Source organism: Trachemys scripta, chromosome 15, assembly GCF_013100865.1.
Source record: "Trachemys scripta elegans isolate TJP31775 chromosome 15, CAS_Tse_1.0, whole genome shotgun sequence".
NCBI lineage: Eukaryota > Metazoa > Chordata > Testudines > Emydidae > Trachemys > Trachemys scripta.
In genome coordinates, this window is record NC_048312.1 from 17,789,045 (window position 1) to 17,812,045 (window position 23,001).

Below are 23,001 nucleotides of genomic sequence, written 5' to 3' on the forward strand. Positions count from 1 at the left end.
TTGAAGACTTCTTACTGCGTAGTATTAAATATAAAATGCAATGCTGGATATTTTGACATTTTCTGAAACAATCTAAGCTGGCAGAGGCACACTAACATTACAGACTGGAATAAATAGGTCAACTAGCAGAAGGTATTTAATTACTTTTATATTGGTTGTAGGGTGACAGATAAGATCTAGATAAGATAGTCATTACCGATTGCAAACAGAACTCAAGTTTTACTAATGTTACGAAGCTTTCCTTTCAGTTTACCAGAGCACAGCAGGTAAATTTTTATCACAGTTTACTAGCAAGATGAAGGATGAATGAAAAATAAAGTGTAGCTGCCTCAACATGTAAAGCAGAGAACTAGAACTATCAAAGAGAAAAAAGTGCAATCTATACCATCTTACACCTTTAAAAGGATACACATCTTTCATTTGCTCAATAGTCGGAGCTCTGATAATGTCATTGATTCCGATAATATTCTCATGTCTGAAGCGCAGGAGGATTTTGATCTCTCTCAGAGTTCTCTGGCAATACGTCTGGTGCTCAAAAGGGCTGATTTTCTTTATAGCTACTCGAACTTTGTTGACGTTATCATAGGCAGAACTGGAAGAGGAATTCACAATATCAGATTGTACAGAATATTAAATCCACTTAGTCCACAAAGCAAGAATGAGAATTCTGCATAATCTAGGGTCTGCACATCCCTTTTACGTTCATGAAGTGTATGATGGTCAATATGACATGCATTTTAATTTTTCAACAAATACTTGGTTGTATTGCAGCAACTATTAGATAAATCTGGGTTCTCTGACCAGAGTATCTGAGTTATTCCCATGTATTTAAAATTATACTCAACACCAGGAAGTATCTTTCTTTCTTATCAGCCTGTAAGAAAAGTAGGTTTAGGGTTATTTTACTTTGTGAACATTATTGAAAGAAAGGTTTGTAAAAGAGTTGAGCTTTGCATTGAGTTCTGAACATGGAAAGGCCTATGGTAATTCTCTTTTGAAGCAGTTACGAGTTTCACAGCATAGGTCCAACTTCTAAAAGTCTCCCAAACCCACAAGCCTCCTTCATTGATCAAAATTTTCAGTGTTCCAGTGAAATACAGCTATCATGAAAAAAGAAGAACAGGAGTACTTGTGGCACCTTAGAGACTAACAAATTTATTAGAGCATAAGCTTTACAGTCCACGAAAGCTTATGCTCTAATAAATTTGTTAGTCTCTAAGGTGCCACAAGTACTCCTGTTCTTTTTGCGGATACAGACTAACACGGCTGTTACTCTGAAAGCTATCATGAAAGGTCTTGATTGTAGGAGAGAGATGTTTTCACACACAGAAAGATACAATCCCAAACAAGGCTCTGATTATGAGGAAGAAGATCTTGAATTGGACTTCATTCAACAGAAAGCCAGAGCATGGAGCACAGAACCCAGGTAATGTGTTCAGTGACCTATATTTCTAAGCAAGTTCAGTGATGTAAATACACCACCCTGAGCTTTTGAGAGCACATAGCTTCATTCTGAGATGTATCTATAAAGCAGTGTCCGTATTCCTTTTTAAAGTGCCTAATGTCAAATTATGTTTTATGTATTGAGATGGCAAACAAGAAGTCTCAATGAAACTTTAATGATTTTCTAAAAACCAGTTTTATATTATGTTGCAAAAAGATATAAATTTACGAACTTCAGGATGCTTTCTATGCTCCTATTATTAAAAATGACAAAGAACAGAAGTGTCTCATTACATTGTTATTTTTGTGTGAAGAAAATGTGAATCAAGGGGGACAGTTAATTCATAATTTGGTCAAAAATTAATTTTGTAAAAACCTCTGAAAACCCTAAGACAAAACAGAAATGGTTCCACAATAGGGTTTTTTGTTTTGTTTTTAATTCCAATTAAAACAATTAGGGGTTTAAAAAGTTGTGTTAAATCAGATAGAGCTACTAAAAATTTAGGCCACGCATTCAACAGGCCCAACAATTTTTCATAAACAATCAAAAAGTTCCTTGAGGTTCTCATCAGTAGGCCCACTCTGCTGAGAGGCCTGAATATCTTCTGATCAGGTGGAGTAGAGCTACATAGAAGAGATGCTCAGGAGAAAGGACCTCAAAAGGAATTCAAGAAAATGGCTGTCTATTTGAACCACTCTCCTACCCTAAGAGAGATTACTTGGAAGGGTGGAGGGCACATTTCAGACACTACAGTACTACTGCATATAAAACACTAAATGAAATGAACATTATGTTTGCAAAAATCAAGCACTTACAAGATACTCAATTTAGGTTACCACTATAACCTTCATTCAGCCCTCTTGTGTGTATACATCAGACTGAACCAGAAATTTTGAAGACTGAATGAGCCTATTTAGGAATGAACAGAAGAAATCTTAGCCTGGTTCATTTCATCACTGTACACAGACCACTGTACACAGACCACCTACTTCCCCCTCTGTATTTGTTCTCTCACAATAAAGAGCCTACACTTATTTCATAGCACATGGATGGCAGATATATGACAGAGAAAGAGGAAGCAAATTGTTATAGGAATATTTCATGACCAGTATTAGGCAACTGATGTTGCTTAAATATATAACAACATTTTCTATTTATGAAACACATTTTATTCTCAAGTTTTAATAAACAATACTGATGTCTTTGCTTTTTCAAATGAACACAAAGTCAGTTATTTGTGGGATAACAGTATTTATTCTCCCGGAAAGCAGAAATTCCTTCTTTCCTTTCACAGAATCACTAATTTTTATCAATTCAAAATATCAAATTTTGATATGCTGTAGTTCAAGAATTTCATTTACATTTCTTGAAACATTTTCCTAGCAAGTTGGGCAAAAGGTTTAGATTAGATTCAAAAACAAAACCGTAAAAACACAATTCTCCCTTTTAGACAGTACTACCATGTACTGTATGAAGGCAGGGTGGAAAAAGCAGGGTACATGTGGTAAAGATGTAATCAGTTTCCTCTTTAGTGTACATCTTGCACATAGTCACTTTTCTCTTTTCATATCAAAGGATCTCATCACACTAATGTAATTACTATGTATGCATTTCTGTTATTGCCACACAGCCTGTGTAAGCTCACAAAAGCACAAATGAAATGGAAGCTAGCAATAAAGGAAACTGATGTGATCAGTTATATTTTCTCAAACTTTGTTTCATCCCTGTGCAATTAAGTGTAATAGAGGATTTTTTTATTTGTTTTTTTTTTTTTCTTACATTGGCAACCCGAGGATAACACTACTCTAGTTGTATGAGTGGGTGCACATTTGCCTCTGCAGCATATTGGTAGTAATGTGAATAATGTAGCTACACAGAGAATCTGTTGAATACCAAGTTAATACCACGTCTCTTACACAGAAATGTGGCCCCTTTGAGTGATTATTGCAAAAGAGTCACAGAACTTAGGCCTAGTCTTCACTTACCGGCTGGTCCGGAGGCACGCCATCGATGTTCTGGGATCGATTTATCGCGTCTGGTTAAGACGCGATAAATCGATCCCGGAAGTGCTCACAATCGACGCCGGTACTCCAGCTCGCCGAGAGGAGTACGCGGCGTCGACGGGGGGAGACTTCCGGCCGCGTCTGGACCGCGGTAAGTCCGGAGTAAGGTACTTCGAATTCAGCTACGTTATTAACGTAGCTGAATTTGCGTACCTTAGTCCGAAGTCCGGACTAAGTGTAGACCAGCCCTGACATAGGAACATACCAGCACCTCTTTACTAGACATGTATTCTAAGACACTGAAGGACTTTAATATTAAAATTGTTGAAATAAATAGATGGATTTTCCAGTCCCTTAATGTTGTCACCAACAGCATATTTGTCAGCATATACAACAGAAGACAGTGTCCCTACCTTAAGAAGCTTGCAACTTAAGTTATTAACTTAATACTAGTAAACAAAGTTCTATCTTGGGGCATTAGAATGAACACCTGGCCACTTTCACCTCTAAACTGATTCAAACACAGCCTGGGTTGGCTCAAGTAGAAATGGATTCTTAATGCGAAAAAAGATGGTCTCAGTCCACTACATAGTGGACTAGCATAAACATTACAAAATTATCATAGTTGGAATTCTTGTTAGGAGTCTCAGAAAATAGGCCAAGGATGAAACATCTCTTCAGTCCTTCAGATGGTCTCTACCCCTCACCACAACTACCTCATTCCTTTCTCAGATCATTGCTGAGGCATAAACTGGTGAAGAAACTTATGCTGATGATACCCATGCTGTCTATTTCAGTGGATAATGATCTTCATCTCCAGAAATGACAGTCTACAAGCATTAATTAAATTGACAAAAAATTCCATAGAGCAGCTCACTTCTTCAGTGAGAAAGCACCATCATCATCAACTGTTTACATTTTCTCCAGACTAGATTTACTGCGACTGCCTTCTGAAGAAGAGAACTTGTTGACCACCACTAGCTTTCCATCACAGGAAAAATTAGGATGCCTACCTGCAAAATGGGGGCAATATTTAGCATACCAATTCTCACAAGGGTTCTGTGAGCAATAATCAGTGTTCAAAGTTCTTTTGGGATTCTCAGGCGGAAACTGCTAGTCCATACCCTTGAGTTCTTAAAATAGCTTATTCTGTTAGTAAACTGGCATACAGTTCATCTTCATTACATGTAGTGCAAACTCCCTTCCTGTAATGGTTTGTATGTATTATTCATAGTTGCAATGAACCTAGTTACTAATACTTTAAGCACATTCAAAGAGGACAGATAAACCTTTTTTCCCCGTTAATGTTCAGCTTTACAAGTTGATGCAAGCATATGGCTGTGAGTGCTCTTTAATTGTACCATGATAATTTTAAATGCAGATATTTTGCAACTACTGAACAAAGTTCCTAATTTTATACATAAGGTTATTCCAATTTCAAGCTCTGGTGATTATATTAAACAGAGATTTGTTTTGGATTGAACACCTTTATATATTTAACATTACATTCCTTAATATTTAAATTTTTTTAAAGAGTTGAGCTATTAAATATTTTGCAAATATCTAATCTATATTGATCTCAGTTGAGCAAGTAAGTTTCAGTTAGACAAGTAATATTTATAACCCAAGAAGTTTTATAACGCAATTTTTAAAAACAGACTCTCTCCCTTTTACAACCTTTACTTTCACTTCTTGTTTAAAAGCCTAGCCCTAGGGCACCCTTCTGACAATGTACTGAGCAAAAGCATACACATGCGGAGCCAACAGAATGCATCCTCACTACTAAGCTGGGCCTCTGACGGGTACCCCGTTCCTCATTAACTCCTGCTCAAGAAGGAAAAGTCTTCCTCTGTACAGGATGGTCCTACTACTAAAACTTAGCTCCTTCTACCACCAGCAGCGGCAGCATGTTCACCCACCCATTTCTACTCCTCACGTGTTTCTTATGGAGCAGAACTGGAACAAGTGAGAGCATGTTGCAGCTGCCACTGGGAAGGAAGCCAATTCCTGGCAGTGGTCTCACCCATAGAGAAGGCTGTTTCCTCACACAACCAGAGAAACTGCCTAGTCTGTCAGCACCCTCAGTCCTCCTTCCCCAGCTTCTTCTTCACCTCACCTTGCCGCCCAGGCCAGCATGGATCCTTAGGGAAGATGGTGTGGGAAGAATATTCACCCCCCACAGGGAGTTTTGCAGCCTGACAGTTAAGAAGTTATATACATACACAATCTACAAAACTACAGGTGACACTCACTGTTCTAAACTCCCAATCAGCCTGTCATTTATTTAAATAAGTATATAGAAAACTAAATAAACGACTGATTGGGAGTTTAGAGCAAGATTTGTTTTATCTGTAACCTAGTGTTACCTTGACAACAAGACTCCAAGGGCATGTCCAGTGATAAGAAACTTACTGAAATATAGAATGACACTGTTAATAACTATGATAGGAAAACAGAAAATAATTCCAGCTGGTCAAGCCAATCTCAGAAAAAAATGGAAATTGATCTTTAACAAATACATTTATCCTTTTGATTCAGTCTGCATTTAACTCAATCCTAGGTATCTCTGCAACACTGACATTTAGGCCAACTTTCACTGTAAAAAGATTAAACTTAAGACTTTGCTTGTAAGAAAAAAATACTGCATTCTACCCATTGTACCACACAGAGTTGTTTCATGGATTTGCTACAAAAGTTACTCAATTTTTAATTAGATTTGTCAGCCATTTTACACTTATTCAAAATATTTTATTTTCTAGTATTAGTTGGTTTCATTGCATAAAAGGAGCTAGTTTTTATTATTTGTCTGCATACATATTTTCTCCTCAAAGAGTAATAAATGGAAGATGACAAGTGTCATGGAAAAAAATATTTCACACTTCTGAAAAAGTCTTTGCAAACTTTCTATCTAAAATTGAATAAAGTTTTGTTATATCACTGAATGTGCTTTTTTGTCCACAACCCTAAATGTCTAATGTTAATTTCCCACCTGTTCACGTTGAAGTTTTATCTTCAAAGTTGATATGAAGGATTATACTACTTAAACCATTTTATAAGCATTGCTTTGTAGAATCAGTGCCTGCTTTAGAAGAAAGGAATGTCTGAAAATGTTTGTATTTAAGATAAATTTGTATAATTTAAATGGAATTCAGTTTATAAGACATAAACCACAGTGTTCACTTGAAGTTTTTAAAATGCGAACTTAATAGGCTATTTTTAGAGATAGCTATTAAGCAGTCCTTTACGCTTGTTTGTGAACTTTGAAATTAAATACTGTAGTTTTGCATTCAGAAAGAAATTGACTAACTAATGCTAAATTATATAGTTAACATTAATCTATCCTGTTTAGATTTTACCTTTAAAAAGTAAAAGGAATTGTTGCTGTGAGACATTAAGTGTATTCATAATAAAAAATATTTTTTTACCCATCCCTTATATAAAGCTGTTGGGAAAGGACAGGGAAGAGAGGAACAGACAGCAGCACAGAAAAGTTGGCAAATTCATATTTAGAGAAGAAAGTTTAAAGTTCACCTTTAGATATTTACATTTGTTTCCAGAATAATGCAAAAACTTTCAAGACTATTTCATAAATATATCTGGAGCATAATTTTCAAAGGTGCCAAGCACTCACAGTTCATTAGCTTCAAGAAAAGCAACAGGTGCTCAGCACCTGTGAAACAGGATCTAATTGTGTAACTACAGAGCAAAAATAAAACGGACTAAAGATAAAAACATTAGCAGTCTAGTATTAAATAGCAACTTTTAATACAGTATATTTAGTATTAGCACCAGTCACTTCTCCAGAACAACAGAGCACCATCAAAGCTGATGTTTTTATTGCAAATATGAAAGTATAAAAACAAAAATATTCTAGAACTGGAGCACTGGTTATTTGATACAGTTCTGCTTTTTCCTCTCTTTGAAACTGAGATCTATGCATGCCACGTGGAAATACTAATAGGTGTATCAATAACTCTGAAAACAGAGCTGTTGAAGAGTACTAGCTTCTAAAAAAGTCTGAGGCTTGAGGCTCCAGTTGTTATTCCAATTACATATACATATTACATAGCCATAGGAACACACATCTCACATAACTTTACTTTTCCCCCAGAGGATACAAAAATCAAAAGAATTAGAATTCAGCATATTTTAATCATCTATTGATGTGTGTAATTATTGCAGCTCCTCCTTCCACCATCTTCCGCATAGGTTACTGAAAGCCAATAGTATATAAACTGGATTTTGTAATTACAGTGAAAAATGTATACTTAACATTTACTAGCACTTACTGGAGGAAAAAAACACTAGAAACATGAGAGTACTTAAAATTCAGACTACGTTCAAACCCCGTATTTTTTTTAACAGGAGTGATTATATTTTTTGAATATCTAAAATGAAAGAGTGTTTGAGGAGAAGAAAAAGTTCGCTTTTAATCACACAATCATGAAGTATGTAAGATTTTCTGCCCTGCAGCAGTAAAGTTTTCAATACTGAGCCAGCACAAACATGAATGCACATTCCACGGGCCCTCCTGAGCATATTAATTCAAATATTTGTCTTTGTGCAATTTTGCATTACTACAAATACAAATTAACATGCACTACTTGAAGTAATACAATAACTATTTACATTTTAATAAGATAAGGGCCAAGGATTTATTTTAACTCTTTCATCCTACAAGGAGTCCAACTAGGGCCAATGTTTCTCACTACACTGGTAGCTCTACCCCAGAGAAGATTTCTAGTCTTTGGGTATTCAGCGGTCCACTCATCTTCTGCTATCTCAGGGTGAAACAGGAACTTTGGCTGCAATGATGGCAGCAAAGGAAATCCGTAGCACACAGACCTTCAAAATAACTGCAAAGCAGATCTGGCCCCACTTGTCCCGTATAACTTTCAGGCCTCAAAAGTCATGGAACATGCCCAGAAGAAAAGCCCTTCTCCCCAGACAAGCAGCCTATCCTACAAAGTACCACCAGAGGCTGAGCAAAGTGATCAAGAAGAGAGTATCCTCAGATTTGGGGAGGGAGGAGTGGAGAAACAAGTACACCTCTACCTCGATATAACGCTGTCCTTGGGAGCCAAAAAAAAATCTTACAGTGTTATAGGTGAAACCACATTATATTGAACTTGCTTTGATCCACCGGAGTGTGCAGCCCCCTCTCCCCCGCCCGGAGCACTGCTTTACCACGTTATATCCAAATTCGTGTTATATCAGGTCGCATTATAACGGGGTAGAGGTATAGTCACACTTTGCGCCTGACTTAACCCTGACTCAGTTGCTGAATTCTGACCTGGAGTTTAGGAGAGAGTGACCAGGCCCTTCTCACCCCTCTTCCAAGCTCCAAAACTACTGTGATTTTAGGCAGGTAGTGGGACCTACTACTCCCACAGCAGTGTTTGTCAAGCATCCCCCATAACCTCTGCACCAGGTGTCACAGTCAGACTGAATAGGAAGAGACCTGCCTCTTGAGGCATTAGGGTAGTTGGTCTCAGCTGTCAAATTCTGGGCATGCCTCTCTGCTTTCCCCAGAGACAGCTCAGATCTGAAAGTTGGTGCAGTCTTTTGCCATAAGGCATCCCTACAAAATTAAGAGAAAGAAGAAATATATGACTCAGTAGAAGATTCCTCTCCTACCTCCAGAGTAGGCAAGGTCTTTGCCAAAGACAACTTAGGCGCCTTTGAGGAAAAGGTGTCTTCTACCCTGGATTTGTCTGGACAAAACAGTACTAGCTGACAATGGCTAGGTAGGTGGCAAGCCATAACTGATGTTCGCTGTGCTAAGATATGGTTGTTTTACTGTTACCTTGCCCCTCACCTGTCCTCCCCTCAGTTTCTTTCATCCACTTATGGCATCCAGTTGTCACCTACTGTAAGATACTTGCCAGTGGTGAATGTGAAGCTTTCCCTGGCAAATGGAGAGCGTAGGAGTTACCATGCTGGATCAGACAAGTGGCCTATGTATTCAAATATTTTATCTCCAACAGTGACCAGTATCAACTTCTTCAGAGGAAGAAACTCTGAAGCAGGCTGTTATGTGATAACCTGCCCCCAGGGAGAGTTATTGCCGATAATTAGAGATTGGGTTACTCCCCAAAGCTTGAGGGCTTATATCCCTTCCAAAGATCTCTCTTTAATATTTACTCTTACAACAGCAATAACTAGAATTATCTATAAAAATGTCTAATCCTTTAAAAAGAAATCCCGCTAAGCTCTTGGCCTCAATGATTTCTTGAAGCAAGGAATTCCAGTCTGATTGTGCATTATGTGCAACAGTATTTCCTTTTATCAGTTTTGAATTTGCCACTTTCTAATTTCATTGATGCCCACCTGTTCCTATACAGGGAGAAAGGGTAAACAGAAGTTCCCAGATAAACCTTCTCTATACCATTCATTATTTTGTATCCTTTTAGCATGTCCCCTCTTGTCTCCTCAAGAACAGTACCAATATTTTTTACTCTCTTCACATGAGTTTTCCCATACCTCTAATTCTTTTTGTTGTTCATCTCTAAAACCCCTCAATTTCTGAAACATCCTTTTTGAGGTGGGGTGACCAGAACTGAACACAGTATTCCAGGTGATTTACCCCTGAATTGTAGAACAGCATTATAATATTTTTGTATTATTCTTAGTCCCATTCCTTATACATTCTAACATTTTGTTCATTTTATTGATTACTGATGATGCATGATTCCTGTTTTTCCTCCGAGCTGATGCACATAATTCAGAATCCACTAAGGTGAGCAGTTCAAATATAGTTTCCCCCCAATGGGCATTACCCTGAATTTCTCAACTTTGAATATCATCTGCCATTATGCTGATCATTCATCTAGCTCTGTTAGGTCCTTCTGAAGTTCCACAGTATTCTCTCAGTCTGGACTAACCTAAATAATCTGCAAATTTTGCCACCTCATTGGTCATCCCTTTTTCCAGATCATTAAACACCAATTCTAGTACAGAAACTTCTGACACCCTTCTGCTGACATTTTCTCATGATAAAATTGACCAATTATCCTTACTCCGTTTTCGATCTCTTAGGCAGTTTCTGATTCGTTATTGTATATTGTCTTTCACACCATGTCTACTTAGTTGCTTTACCCTCTTGTGAGGGATTTTATTAAAACCCCTTTGAAAGTCCATATAAGTTGGGTCAGTAAGTTGTCTTTTATCCACTATTTTATTGTCCTGTTCAAAGAAGTCTAAGAATTCTAAATTCAGGAGACAAGGTTTTCCTTTACAGACGCTGTGCTTGTTGGGCTCCATCAGAGCTGGCTCTTCTAGCTGTTATAATTCTATTTATGATTATTTTAACCAATTTATCAAGTACAGAAGAAAAGCATACTGGTCTAATTCCTCAGACTGCCCCTAGCACTTTTTAAAAATAGAAGTGCAATACTGGCTACCATCCGAGATAGCAGTTCATTTCAATGAGAAGTCATTTTTACTAGTAGCTCAAGCATTTACTTCTTAATTTCCTTCTTAACATTGGGTGGTTGGGACCAGGTGACTCGTTGCTTTCAGTTTATTTGTTCCAGAAACTCCTTTTTTGATCTCAATCTCTGAATGTGCCTTATCAGTGCTACCAGAAAAGAGTTACATCACCTCACCATTCTGTTATGAAGACTGATGCAAAGAAATCAGTTAGCTTCTCTAGAATGTTTGCCTTTCTTAGTTGATCTCCTTTCTCCAGGAGACCTATCAAATTCTCATGCAAACTTCCAGCATCATACATAAATAATTTCTTATTTGTTTCTATACCTTTAGCTATTTGCTATTAAAATTCCATCTTTACTCTCCCAAGTTCCTTCTTACTTTTTGCCTGCTGTAGCTTATACTCCTTTTAATTGACTTCATTAGGCTTTCCATTTTCTGAAGGATATCTGGCTTTAACTTTCTGAACCTTTCTATTTAGTCATACTGATTTACTTACTGCTTTCTGATTCCCTTTCTTGTTTAGAGGTTTACATGCCTTCTGACACTATTACTGTTTCCTTAGAGTAGTATCTATGCCAAACCTAAGGATTTCAACTTCTTTACATTCGATTTTAGGGCCTTTTGCCTAGCTTCCTCTTTTTTAAGTCCCCTTTATGAAGTTAAACATAACCATACTATATTTCATCCCTCAATGAAAGCTGATCAGTTTCTGCAGAAATTAAGCTTCCATTTAAAACAAATGAAATTAAGTTTCTAACCATTACGGTTGTGAAGACAACCTTCCAAATGTGAAATGCAGTACTGACTTCCTCAGTCTGCAGAAAGATTGTTCCAGTCCTCTGCTGCTTTTCTTAGATCGGCCAAATAGCAGCAAAGTGATATCAAGACACTGATCAGTTTCATAACAGTGATTCCATACTCTTGGAAAAGCTGCATAGGAAAGCTGCGAGCAGAATCAACAGCAGGCACTGGAGTTACTTGAAGGATGACCACACACTTCAAAAGGGTTAGAGTAGTAGAGCTCTTCACCTCTTGCACAATCCCCATCATCTTTTCTATCTACCTTCAGCTAGCAGGCAAAGTTCTTCAGCTGATATGTCTACTAAACTTTTCAACTGTAACATCTCCTTGGGGTAGCATTTTGGAGCTTCCAAAAGAAAAAGGGGACAAAATTAATTTGTATATTCTATTTTATTTAGGTCTCGTAACTGAATTGTGCTATTTAAAATCCAAGAAAGTCTTACTATAGCAATTTTTAAAATTATATAATTACACAATCTTTTTACATTTATGTGTAAAAATATTCACAGCAATTCAGTACAAAATGACATAATAGCACAAGTATATGTGTTGCGTGAATAATGAAAAAATTCCATTCAGTAATTTAATTTACAAGAGTACTTGGGCTTTCCCCTCACCCCATTATCATTATTGCAGAGTAAGAGGCCAGACATCAGTGAGTGCAGCCTAAGAATGAGTCTGCCATATTCACACTGACAAGAAAACCGTGTATTACTGAATTAACTGTGAAATAACTGCCACTAATCTTCCACCTGCAAAAATCAAGAATGTCTTCAGTATTTAAAATGTATCTCAGCATTCATCTTTGGCAGAAAACTTATTTCCTTTTACTATATATTTCACCGTTTCAAAGCAGTCATATATGCAGAGACATTCAAAATACAATATTTAAGAAATGTTTTACTGTGTCATATGGTACATTCAGGGCTGTTAAATTCCAGAGAAGACTGAGTACTGCAAATCAGCATGCCCAATCTACTTCATGGCGCTTAATTCAGGATACTACATCAGTATCTGCCATAAAGGGAGCTATTTACCCTCCAACTAAGCAGGAAGCAAGGTGCTGCAATGACAGCTGCTAATTTAGAGAAAAGGGAAAACTGGGAGATGAACTAATTACATATTATACACTGCAAATCTAATTACAAGTTGCCAGTACTTAAAATATACCCACAAAAAAACCCCAGATGAATTACTTTACCATGCAGCAGAGATTCTAACTCAATTCTATTTACTTTACCAGCAACAAAGTAAATTTCAATATTTTGTGAAAAATATCAAAATAAGTCGACTGAATTTAACAAATTCTAGAAAAAGCATTATTTGTATATGATTTAGGTACTACTGAACAGCTGAGTTTAGAAACCTGAGTAAGTTTTTTATTTGTTTCCAAATGAACAAGAAGATAATCTTAAGCTATCTGAAATCTGCTAAAAGAAAGTTCTAGTAATGTCCTATTACAAGCTATACCTACACACACAAATAATTTTGTCTGCCATTGAAGTGCAGCAAGCTCTAAGGAGGAACCAGCAACTGTTTTATGACACTGTCTCTAGATCAGTAGGAACAGCATAGTAGAGCACTACAAGCATCTATTGCACAAAACCATCCATGCTCTTATTCTTTAGGCACCTCCTCTCTCCGCATCTGCCTCACAGGCCACCATTATTAACCAGCAGCTTGAGACAGAAATAAGAGGGGAGGATGCTGGAATGTTGTAGACAGATGTACACACATGGAATATGAATAACTGAAACAGAACATTCTTATGCCAGAGCTGCAAGGAACAAGATGTCTTGCTTCTCCATTACAGCATCCACAAATTCTTGTCAAAAGAAACTATTCCATGTGATTAGTCTGATTAACTCCAATTGTCTTCACCAGGTCCAAGTTGAAAGTATCTCACAGCAAGGGGCTTTATATATATTTCAGAAACAAGAACAATTTGTTTAAGGACAGTCTCTCCACAGCTGGGAAACGATGTCAAAGGAAAGGGAAACAAAAACAAACCACTTTCCATCCCGTACTATCATCCAACTTTGAAATTGTGGAGGCACTAAAGTCCACCCAGACATTTGAGTTAGAGATATAGCCTGCTAGGCCAGAGAAAGCCAGTGAAGAACGTTTGAACTTATTATTGTGGGGGATAATTATGGTCTCCCTAGGGGAGATAAAGTTTCCAGTGAATAAACATGCTTTCATCTGGCATGTACTCAAAGAACTATTCTTTGATATTAATGTTCTTACCAATTATCACCAAAGATCTGACCTATTCTTTCTGGAAGTGGTCACTGAAAAAGCGATGGCAGACCAAATCCAACAGATCTTAATCTTCCAAGCTTTTGGATCCTAGACAGGCTTTAGATCTGGCTACAGCACAGAAACAGCATCAGTTTTAGTGGCAAACAACAGGCTTCTTTACACATCCTACTAGATCTTTCAGCTGCTTTTTATTGATGGGATTTTCAAAAGGGCCTAAGTGATGCAGAAACACAAGTCATGCTGACTTACAATGAGACTTACTCACCTATGTCACTTAGACATTTGGAAGGATTAGATTTTTATTGGTAAATGTTGATTTCACCATACAAAAACAAACTGATGAAAAAAATATTTCCATCGATGATAATAGAAATTTACAGCTTGGTGAAGTAAGAAAAATGCTGCTTGAGAATTTAGGAGTTTGTGTATTTTAACATGTGACGTTAATGTGTGTTTTAATGCTTTAATTTTTTGAATCTCAGTGTCTACCATAATTTCCTTCAACTGTAAAAATTTGAATTGATATAAACAAACAAACATTGATATCAACCATTGAAATTACAAAAAACACCCCCCCAAAAAAACAACAAAACAACAACAAAATCAACCTCACAAATTCTGCCAAGCCTACCTTTATCATTGAACATGAGATTCACTGACGACCATGAGACCGTCGGGGGGGGGAGGGGGAGGTGTACGGGGGGAGGAGACAAAGGACAGAACAGCTTTAAAAGTTGTTCCATTCATACCAGCGACTGCTGAGCGGAAAACTGGCCTTCCTGCCTGAAGGCTGAAAGTTATGATGTACCTCAAGAATCAGTCTTGAAACCTCCTTTCTACAATGCTTGTATATAACTAAGAAAAAGAACAGGAGTACTTGTGACACCTTAGAGACTACGGCTGCTACTCTGAAACCTGTATATAACTAGAGCTTGAGAGATGTAAGAGGATCAATATGCTGATGGCTCAGCTCTATATCTTCTTTTCACCTCAACCACACTAAGCGGTTCCCTTGATCTTTGGATGTCAGAGATAGAAACCTGAATGAAAGACAGTTGGCTTATGCTCACCTTGGATAATAGAAGTGAAGCTGAGCAGAAGAGGAAGCATTTTGAGAATTTAAGGGTCCATGACTATTCTCTTAAATACGGCCCTACCTACTACTGAGAGTAGCTGTATCTTAGAGAGAGATTCCTGGCTGCTACTAGACTGTAAACATATGCAGTGACTAAAACACACTAAATATCAGCCCAAACCCCCAAAACATACTCTACTGTCAGATGTTGTATTCACACATTCTTTCACGCCCATTATCTTTAGGCCAGAATACTGCAATGAACCCAGAGATAATCTTGACTATCACTCAGAAGTTTCAGCTAACAGAGCACATTACCATCTTCTACAACAACATCTACAAACCTTAATCTTTCCTATATCTAGCCACAATGACTACACCACTTTAGTTGTAAGTTTCACCTCTATCAAACATCAGAGGGGTAGCCATGTTAGTCTGAATCTGTAAAAAGCAACAGAGGGTCCTGTGGCACCTTTGAGACTAACAGAGACTAACTTCTGTTAGTCTCAAAGGTGCCACAGGACCCTCTGTTGCTCTATCAAACAAGATCTGGAGGCAGGTAATTCTCAATAGAAAGCACTTGACCCTGGGATTCAGTCCAGTAAAAGATACACCTGAGCCTGAACTTGACCTCATTTAGAAGAAGGTGATAGATACATGCATCTAATTTTTCCACCAGGTGTAGTTTCTGCACTCTCCTCCCATTTGACCTACTGGCTAGGTTTTCCCAAGCTTACTGTAGATTATATGGGAATGCAAGATAGCATACCTGACATAGTCTTTTGGGAGGTTTTTTATTTTTTAAATCTAAAACTCAAGCTGTGCCCAGAACTATAATGGTATTTCAGAAATAGCAAATACTAATACCCAAACTACACAACTGCTAGGTTTTTACAAAGCTGTCTACAACATACATGTTGGATTCTGTCTTTAAAATACAACCTGCACCAGCAAACATCTTCCAATTTTAGTTATACTAACATCAGCAATATCCATTAAGTACATATGTTAATGTGTATGACTTGCTGTATGACTTGATAAGCAAAAAGACAAAATGCTTGCAAATTGGACCATGGAATGTAAAAAAGATCAAGTATATACTGAGAAAGTTACCTATCAATAGTTAACAAAAAAACTTGCACTGAAATTGATTTTTAAAATAACCAGAAAAATAAATATCACAGAACTGCAGAAACCAAAAAGCATTTGATTCAACATCTTTGGCTTGCTGTGATACTGGAGAAACAAATGACAGCATGTCTTTGCTTAAGAAAAGTCAGGAATTGGGAACAAGGGTGTGTGGGCCACATCTTGCAAAGTGCTCTTTGTTGGCTGACCCATAAGGCAGCTCACTGATATAAAAAAATACTACACAATGCTCACTTGGGCAAAGGTAATTAGTGCATTGCCAGCTATAAGAGGAAGACAGAGGTAATAATGGTACAGGAGGACAACAAATAGAAGGGCCACAGTGGAAGAGTAAAAATGGAATTCACAATAAAAGTTTCAATTTCTCCTTCAAAATAAGCTACAGAAGAAAAGGGTGTGTGAAATATAACCAACAAGTTCTGTATCCGTTATATGTTACCTAAGTTTTGTTTGACTATCAGTTACTCTCTTTGGGGTGGAATCTGGTCTATTTAGATGGCAACCTCTTCGGAAGAGGGTTTACTTTTCACTCTGTATTTATACAGCACTGAGAGCAATGAAACACCAATAATGATTGTGGTAAAACAAATAATAAACTTCCATTCTTGACAAATAAAACAATAGACTACTACTACTCACTGGTGGCTTTCATATAAATTCTAAGTTGAAATTGCCTGGGACTGTGACGGCCATCTACTACATTTCAGGTATAGTTCAAGTTTGAGTTGATGTGAGTTTAAAAAAAAAACGTTTTATTCTCTAACAAAAATCTTGTTTCTCCATTTTCTTTAACTGAGTAGCTTAGAAGGAACAATGCTGCTATAAATAGCACTATAACCATTTACTAGCACAATCTTTTTAGATAAGTTATTTTAGATACCCTCCATTCAAATATGTTTGATATAAAGACACCTTTCAATGACAATATTCAATAACAAGTATTTTCTAATTAAAGACTGCAACATCCAACTTTAATGCCGACCCGCAAGATGTAGTGACAAATAATTTTATGAAAATAATCAATGAATTCTAGTTGCAACAAAGCACAGTCGAAGAATCCGAGACCGCGCACCAGTATACAAGTGTCATTATGTGCTAAATTGATAAGACGCTATTTTCCAATTGACATTAAAATTATACTCCTACTCAAATAAGTAGGAGGTATGAATTCTTTCTATACAAGCTTCACTTCCTCACCTTGAAAAAAGGCACAATTGTCTACAGCAGCAGGATAGCCTGTGGCCCTCATGGGCAAGTGTATTCAGAAAATGTATATTTGATTATGAAACAAGAACATATTCCCTGAGCTGCACTCCTGACTTTTAAACTCAAGAGCTTGAACTGTTCTCTTACTGTGGACAGGTGGAAGGGGGTGCTACTTTCCACCACCTCTCCTGCAGTATTAGGGGGCAGCACTGATATGGATAGAGAGTACTGGGGTGGATAAAGATAGCTACTGTCCCTTCCCTGCTACACCTACCTTAGCAGCTCCCCACTGTCCATCTGCTGCAACACAAGAGAGAGAGGACAGTAGTTCTCGTAGAAACTTTGCCTGCTTCCCTGCCAAGCTGAGGGAACTCCAGGGACAACAGAATTTGTCCTCATATTTCTAGAATGGCACATACTGGTAAATGTTATACTCTACTGCTCTTGAAATGGTCTGTAAGAACAGAGTACCACTTCAATTTTCTTGTTTGATTTGTTTTTTGCTGTTTCATATCTAAAAGGTCCAAAATCAAAGATAATATTGCAAACGAATACGGTGTGCAAATCACCAAAGTGCAACAATTAACTAAAATTCTATACAATAAATTCTCAGGACTGTAACTCTCAAACAACCTTGAGTATATTAGTCATACATACTCATGATTGTTACCATTAATTAGTTCAATTAACATACATGGAAGTGTTTTATGTCCATTTTTCCCTCATTGCCATACATGCCCTTCATCTTAAACAAAAAACAACCCCAGTTAATAGTCCTTTTAAATTTTAATAAAGGGACACTGTCAATGTAAGTCACACTTTTGTCTGACTCTTTTTACCTAAGTTTACTGAAAATGAAAGTTTTACTGAAAATCTTTCCTAGTTTATACAAATGATTGTCAAATTTATAATGTTTCACTGTTACCCACATAGGCCCTGATTCTGCAAGCACCTAGACACTCTGGTGAAGACAGATCACTGTAATGTATCTTTTTTTAATTTCTGAATATGAACTACACATTATCCACTTTGTCAATGGGAACTGACAAGATAATCATTTAACTGAATGTTTAACTTTTTTTTAATTTTTGGAAAGGAATGTTTAGTGGCAATGCGTGTAGGGTTGTGTGTTTTGTTTTTTGGAAGCCCTCTACATCTCATCAAAATTTACCCCAGCATCTGTGTGCATGAAGTATTGCCACAACCACAAATATTTTATGTCAGTTAAAATATAAATATTTGTAATTGAGAATAAAAGATAAATATTTAAAAGAATGACCAAATCCCATATCTGTTGGTTCAAATAGCTTGGGAACAGCATGTTGTGATTGCAACTGCTATGTATATCTTTGAGTCGCAGATACCATATAGTCTAAGTACCATATAAACTGTTGGAACAACTATTAAGTTGAATGTTTAAAACATAGCTATTCTAGTTGAGAAGTATTTATTATCAACAATCTCAGTTTAGAACAAATGTTTCCTATTAATCCCACTAGAATTGACCCACTGGGAAATTTTATGTGAAGAATTGTTATACATTTAAATTAAAACATCTATCCTCTTTCTTGAAGAAGTTGATTCATAAAGGGATTTAAGATTAGAGAGAGCCCACTTTCTAAGATTTATATTAGAAGTATTTTCTCTAAAAAGATGAAAATGGATTGATACTAGTATATTTTTCCTTTTATGACTGAGTGAAGCTTTAAGTCAACTTAGGCTCTGTCTACACTAGCACTTTTGTGCTTCTGTCTCCCACCTGACATAGCCACCGCCATTCATTGGAGGTGGTTTAATTATGCTGGCGGGAGAGCTCTCTCCCACCGGCACAGAGTGGCTACACAGAAGACCTTACAGCAGCGCAGCTGTGCTGCTGTAAGACATAGCCTTAGACATAAGACAGTGTCTGTAGAGTGACAGATGATGTCCATCCTGTTCAGCCAGAGGGTCAAACTAATCTCAGAACAGTCAAGGGGCCACAATCAATTGTTTAGGATACACCTTCTATCCTGTGTGCTACGTAGGTGGCACAAAGGGAACAGAAAACTCCTGCAAGTTTTCCTGCTGAGTATTCCCTCAGCATGGAGGACTACGCAGAGGAAGGAGAGCAAACCCCATGGAGCCACAGTGGGGGAGCGGTGGGAGTGTTTCTAGTTATCTCCAAGTAGTTTATAGTCAGCCCCTCAGGGACCACAGCCAGCAGGCATGAGTGAGGCAGCCCCTAGTCTCCTGTAACCTGTGCCAGGATCAGGGCAGAGAATCAGGGAGCTGTAACTGGACTAGTTTTCAGCTTTCTTCCCCTCTTGACTTCCCTGGTTGACTGTTGGGAAGGAGAACCATCCTTTGGTAAACATTTCCCCTATGCTCAGGCTGAGCCAATCAAGCTCCGGTCCTGTTCTCCGATAGCACAATCTGAACATGAATCAAACAGGCAAAAGGACAGAATCTAGCCCTTGGAGACAACTGGAACAGAATGTGTTATGTTGGCAAAAATATAACCTTTGAAAATTACAGAGTTTAAATTTAGGGGCATAAGATTAAGACACAGGTTCCTCTAAAATTACCCCTCAAATCAATACATAATTTATCCTCCTTTACTCTCTAAAATATAGGTGTGCTTTTTCAATAAAATATTATTTGACATATAGCTCTAATAACTCTGTTTTTACTCAAAATCCTGACCTGGCTATGGATGACTGAGTTAAAGGAAAGAATTTAACTATTATCTCTAGAGTTTTTCATAGTAGAGAAAGTTTGAACGTGAGAACATTTATACAAGCAACTTACTTGACCAGTATTTTCCTTTCTTTCCTTAACTATTGTTTCAGATTTTTATTGATTAAGGCTTTGCTTCCGAACATACTCAACTCTCTGCTTGACCCAGCTGTGAAGTCATAGTCATCTGTTTACAATATCACTGTCTTGTCATGGAAGGTTAAAGTGACTGTTGCTTCAATTTAACTTTGCTACAGGATCAAATAAGAGACTAACGTGGGCCATGAGAGAGTGCTGGTTTAATTGAACTCACAGCTTGGATAATTTACAAATATAATAAGAGAGGTTATGAAAAACACACCAGGTAGCTTTCACAACTCTCCAGTCCTTTACATTTCCGCATTATGAAGCCATGACACTATATACTGATGTATATGATCTCTCAAATGTTATATATTAACTTAGTCTAGAGTCACAAAACTTTAGTACCATAGCTTTATAATTTTTTCAATGAGCTAAAATTAGTAAATCTACTTCTGAAGCTTGCAAAAGACATCTTCTCCCTACCCCCATGAAAATGCCTCCACACTGTAACAATTGCACACACAGCTTGCCAAGCAAAGCATGAAACATCAAGTGTCAATCTGCATAATGAATATACTTCTAGTTGCTTGTAAGTAATCTTATGTAATCATAGTAGTTTGTGTCCTACATGCTAACAAACATTAGTTGCTATGACATCTCACTAGGACACATGCAATCCAACACTTTCCTTATCAAATATGCAATACAAATTTATGTTTGTTTCGTGTCCTTTCACACTTGAGACTGTATTGAACAACAGCAATTAAGAAATTAATACCTGATACAGTGAATGCTTTAACTTCTTAACTCCATAAGGGGAATACAGCAGCTCAACAAACCATAGTGCCTTTGGATCAGTAGGGTTTAACATTTTTATTTTAGTCCAAAAACACCTGTCATTAATTGTAGATAAAATTATTAATGTGTTGAGTTTTAAGATAAAAAGGCTACCTTATACAGACATTGTTTGAGGTGAAATGGAAAACTTATAGTTTTATCTCAAGCCACTAACCAGAGACCAAGTTGAGGGGGGAAAATAGTGATATGCTCCCTAGTCCTGTCCACAAACCACACCCCCATTCACCTGTGAAGCCAAAATAGGACATTATTACCAGTAGACTGCGTACCCTTTGTAACATTTCTTCCAGCCTTTGATCAGTAGTGAAATAGATAAATTTGAAGCTAAATTAAATGTCACCATTCCCACTTAGATAAATGGGGCAGTATACGCCTTTTAGAAGTACTATTTCAGGCTATCTTCAACCTCAGACATATGTCAAGTCTATCTACACCAAGGGTATTTGTACTAGTGCAGCTACACTGGTGCAAACCCCTCAGTGTAGATGTGCTGAAGAGGTGTATAACTAGGCTTGCACTGGTGAGGCTTATTCTGGTTTCTGAGGTAAACTGCACTAACACAAACCTCATTAAAAATCTGTACAGTGCATCCACCTTGATGATTTACATCAGTGTAGCTGCATTGGTACAAATAATTTGTACAAAAAATTGGTACAAGTATAAACAGGACCTCAAATCACATTTTGAGAGTTATCACCACATCTAAAAGGGCTAATGTCACAATCCAGTAAAAGCACTTAAGCATATGATTAGCTCCTTGGTGAATCCAGGCCTAAATGAAAGCTTAAATTCTGGAGTACAAGCTGACTGCCTCTCATGGAGCCATCAAAAGTCAGCATAATTCAACCCTGAATTAAAGGTTATAGCTGTAAAAAAAAATGTTTTGAACAAATATATAACTAAAAGTGATAAACCAAATTTATTTCAAAACATACCTTGTCTTTTAAAAATGAAATGTCATAGAAAGACAAAGTGCATTCCGAAGGAAAATCAGCATAGGGTTTGGAGGAAAGTTATCCTGTTTCATTTGCAGACTTGAAATCAATTCAGGGGGTAAATTTCTTTAATCCATTTTACAGATGGAAAGACAGACAAATAGGATAAATGATTTAAGCAAGGTCACAGAGCAAGTAGATACACTCTTGTATCCTAGCCCCTGAACCATGCTGCCACCCACATATATGCATCAGCTCATCCCAATCTCACTACACTAGTAGGAGATAAACACCTTAACTTGCTCAGATACATCTGTGCATTTCCCATCATTCTTATAGCCTGATTAAGACAGACAATGTCAAATAGTTGAGCGCACACATTCACATTGCATACATGTTTGTGTTTTAATGGGTTTCACTGGAAGTCTCTGTGATACAAAACAGTTTCAACAAAGAAAAATTTCACCAATATGAGAGATTTACTAGGCTAGACAAAGTGACTTGCCATTACTGGAGGGGTGGGGTGGCAATCACAACCAAAGAAGAGAGAATTGGGGGTAATAATTCCTACATACAGTCTCTCTTTTTTTGTTTACCCAGTGTGGTCTTGGGGCATACAAGGTGAGCCCTAGCGCTTATAATCAGTCAGAGTCATGATTTTGGTTACCTTTTCCATTTTAAACACCTATCACACACCACCAAGAATGAGAGAAAAAAAAAAAGTTAAACCAACCCAACAGACAGTAAACGGGAAAGAATAGCCAAGCCTTGAATCAGGACTGGAGAAGGAAGGGGCAGCGACTGGGGCTAGGCGGCAGAGGAGGGCAGGGGAAGCAGCAGGAGCGAAGAGGCAGCAGCAGGCAGGGAAGGGGAGCCGGAGGCAGAGATGCTTAAGCCCTGGCCGCCGCGGGAGGGCCAGGAGGCTGGGGCCGCGGGCTGTTCCCCAGCCCCCGGGAGAGGCTACTGCGGGCCAGGCTCGGCGGGCGGGGTAGGGCACTGCCCCGGCTCGGCGCGGCTCGGCTCCCCGGCCGGTAC

At 37.7% G+C, this 23,001-nt stretch overlaps 1 protein-coding gene across 1 annotated transcript in view; it reads right to left on the reverse strand.

Moving 5' to 3' along the window:
- The window catches only part of MAPK1 (mitogen-activated protein kinase 1), a 46,959-nt gene that overhangs the window by 23,646 nt on the left and 312 nt on the right, over positions 1 to 23,001 (reverse strand). Inside the window, exon 2 of the mRNA XM_034790953.1 lies at positions 410 to 592. Coding sequence (XP_034646844.1) covers positions 410 to 592 — 183 coding nt within the window. The remainder of the gene's footprint in view (positions 1 to 409; positions 593 to 23,001) is intronic.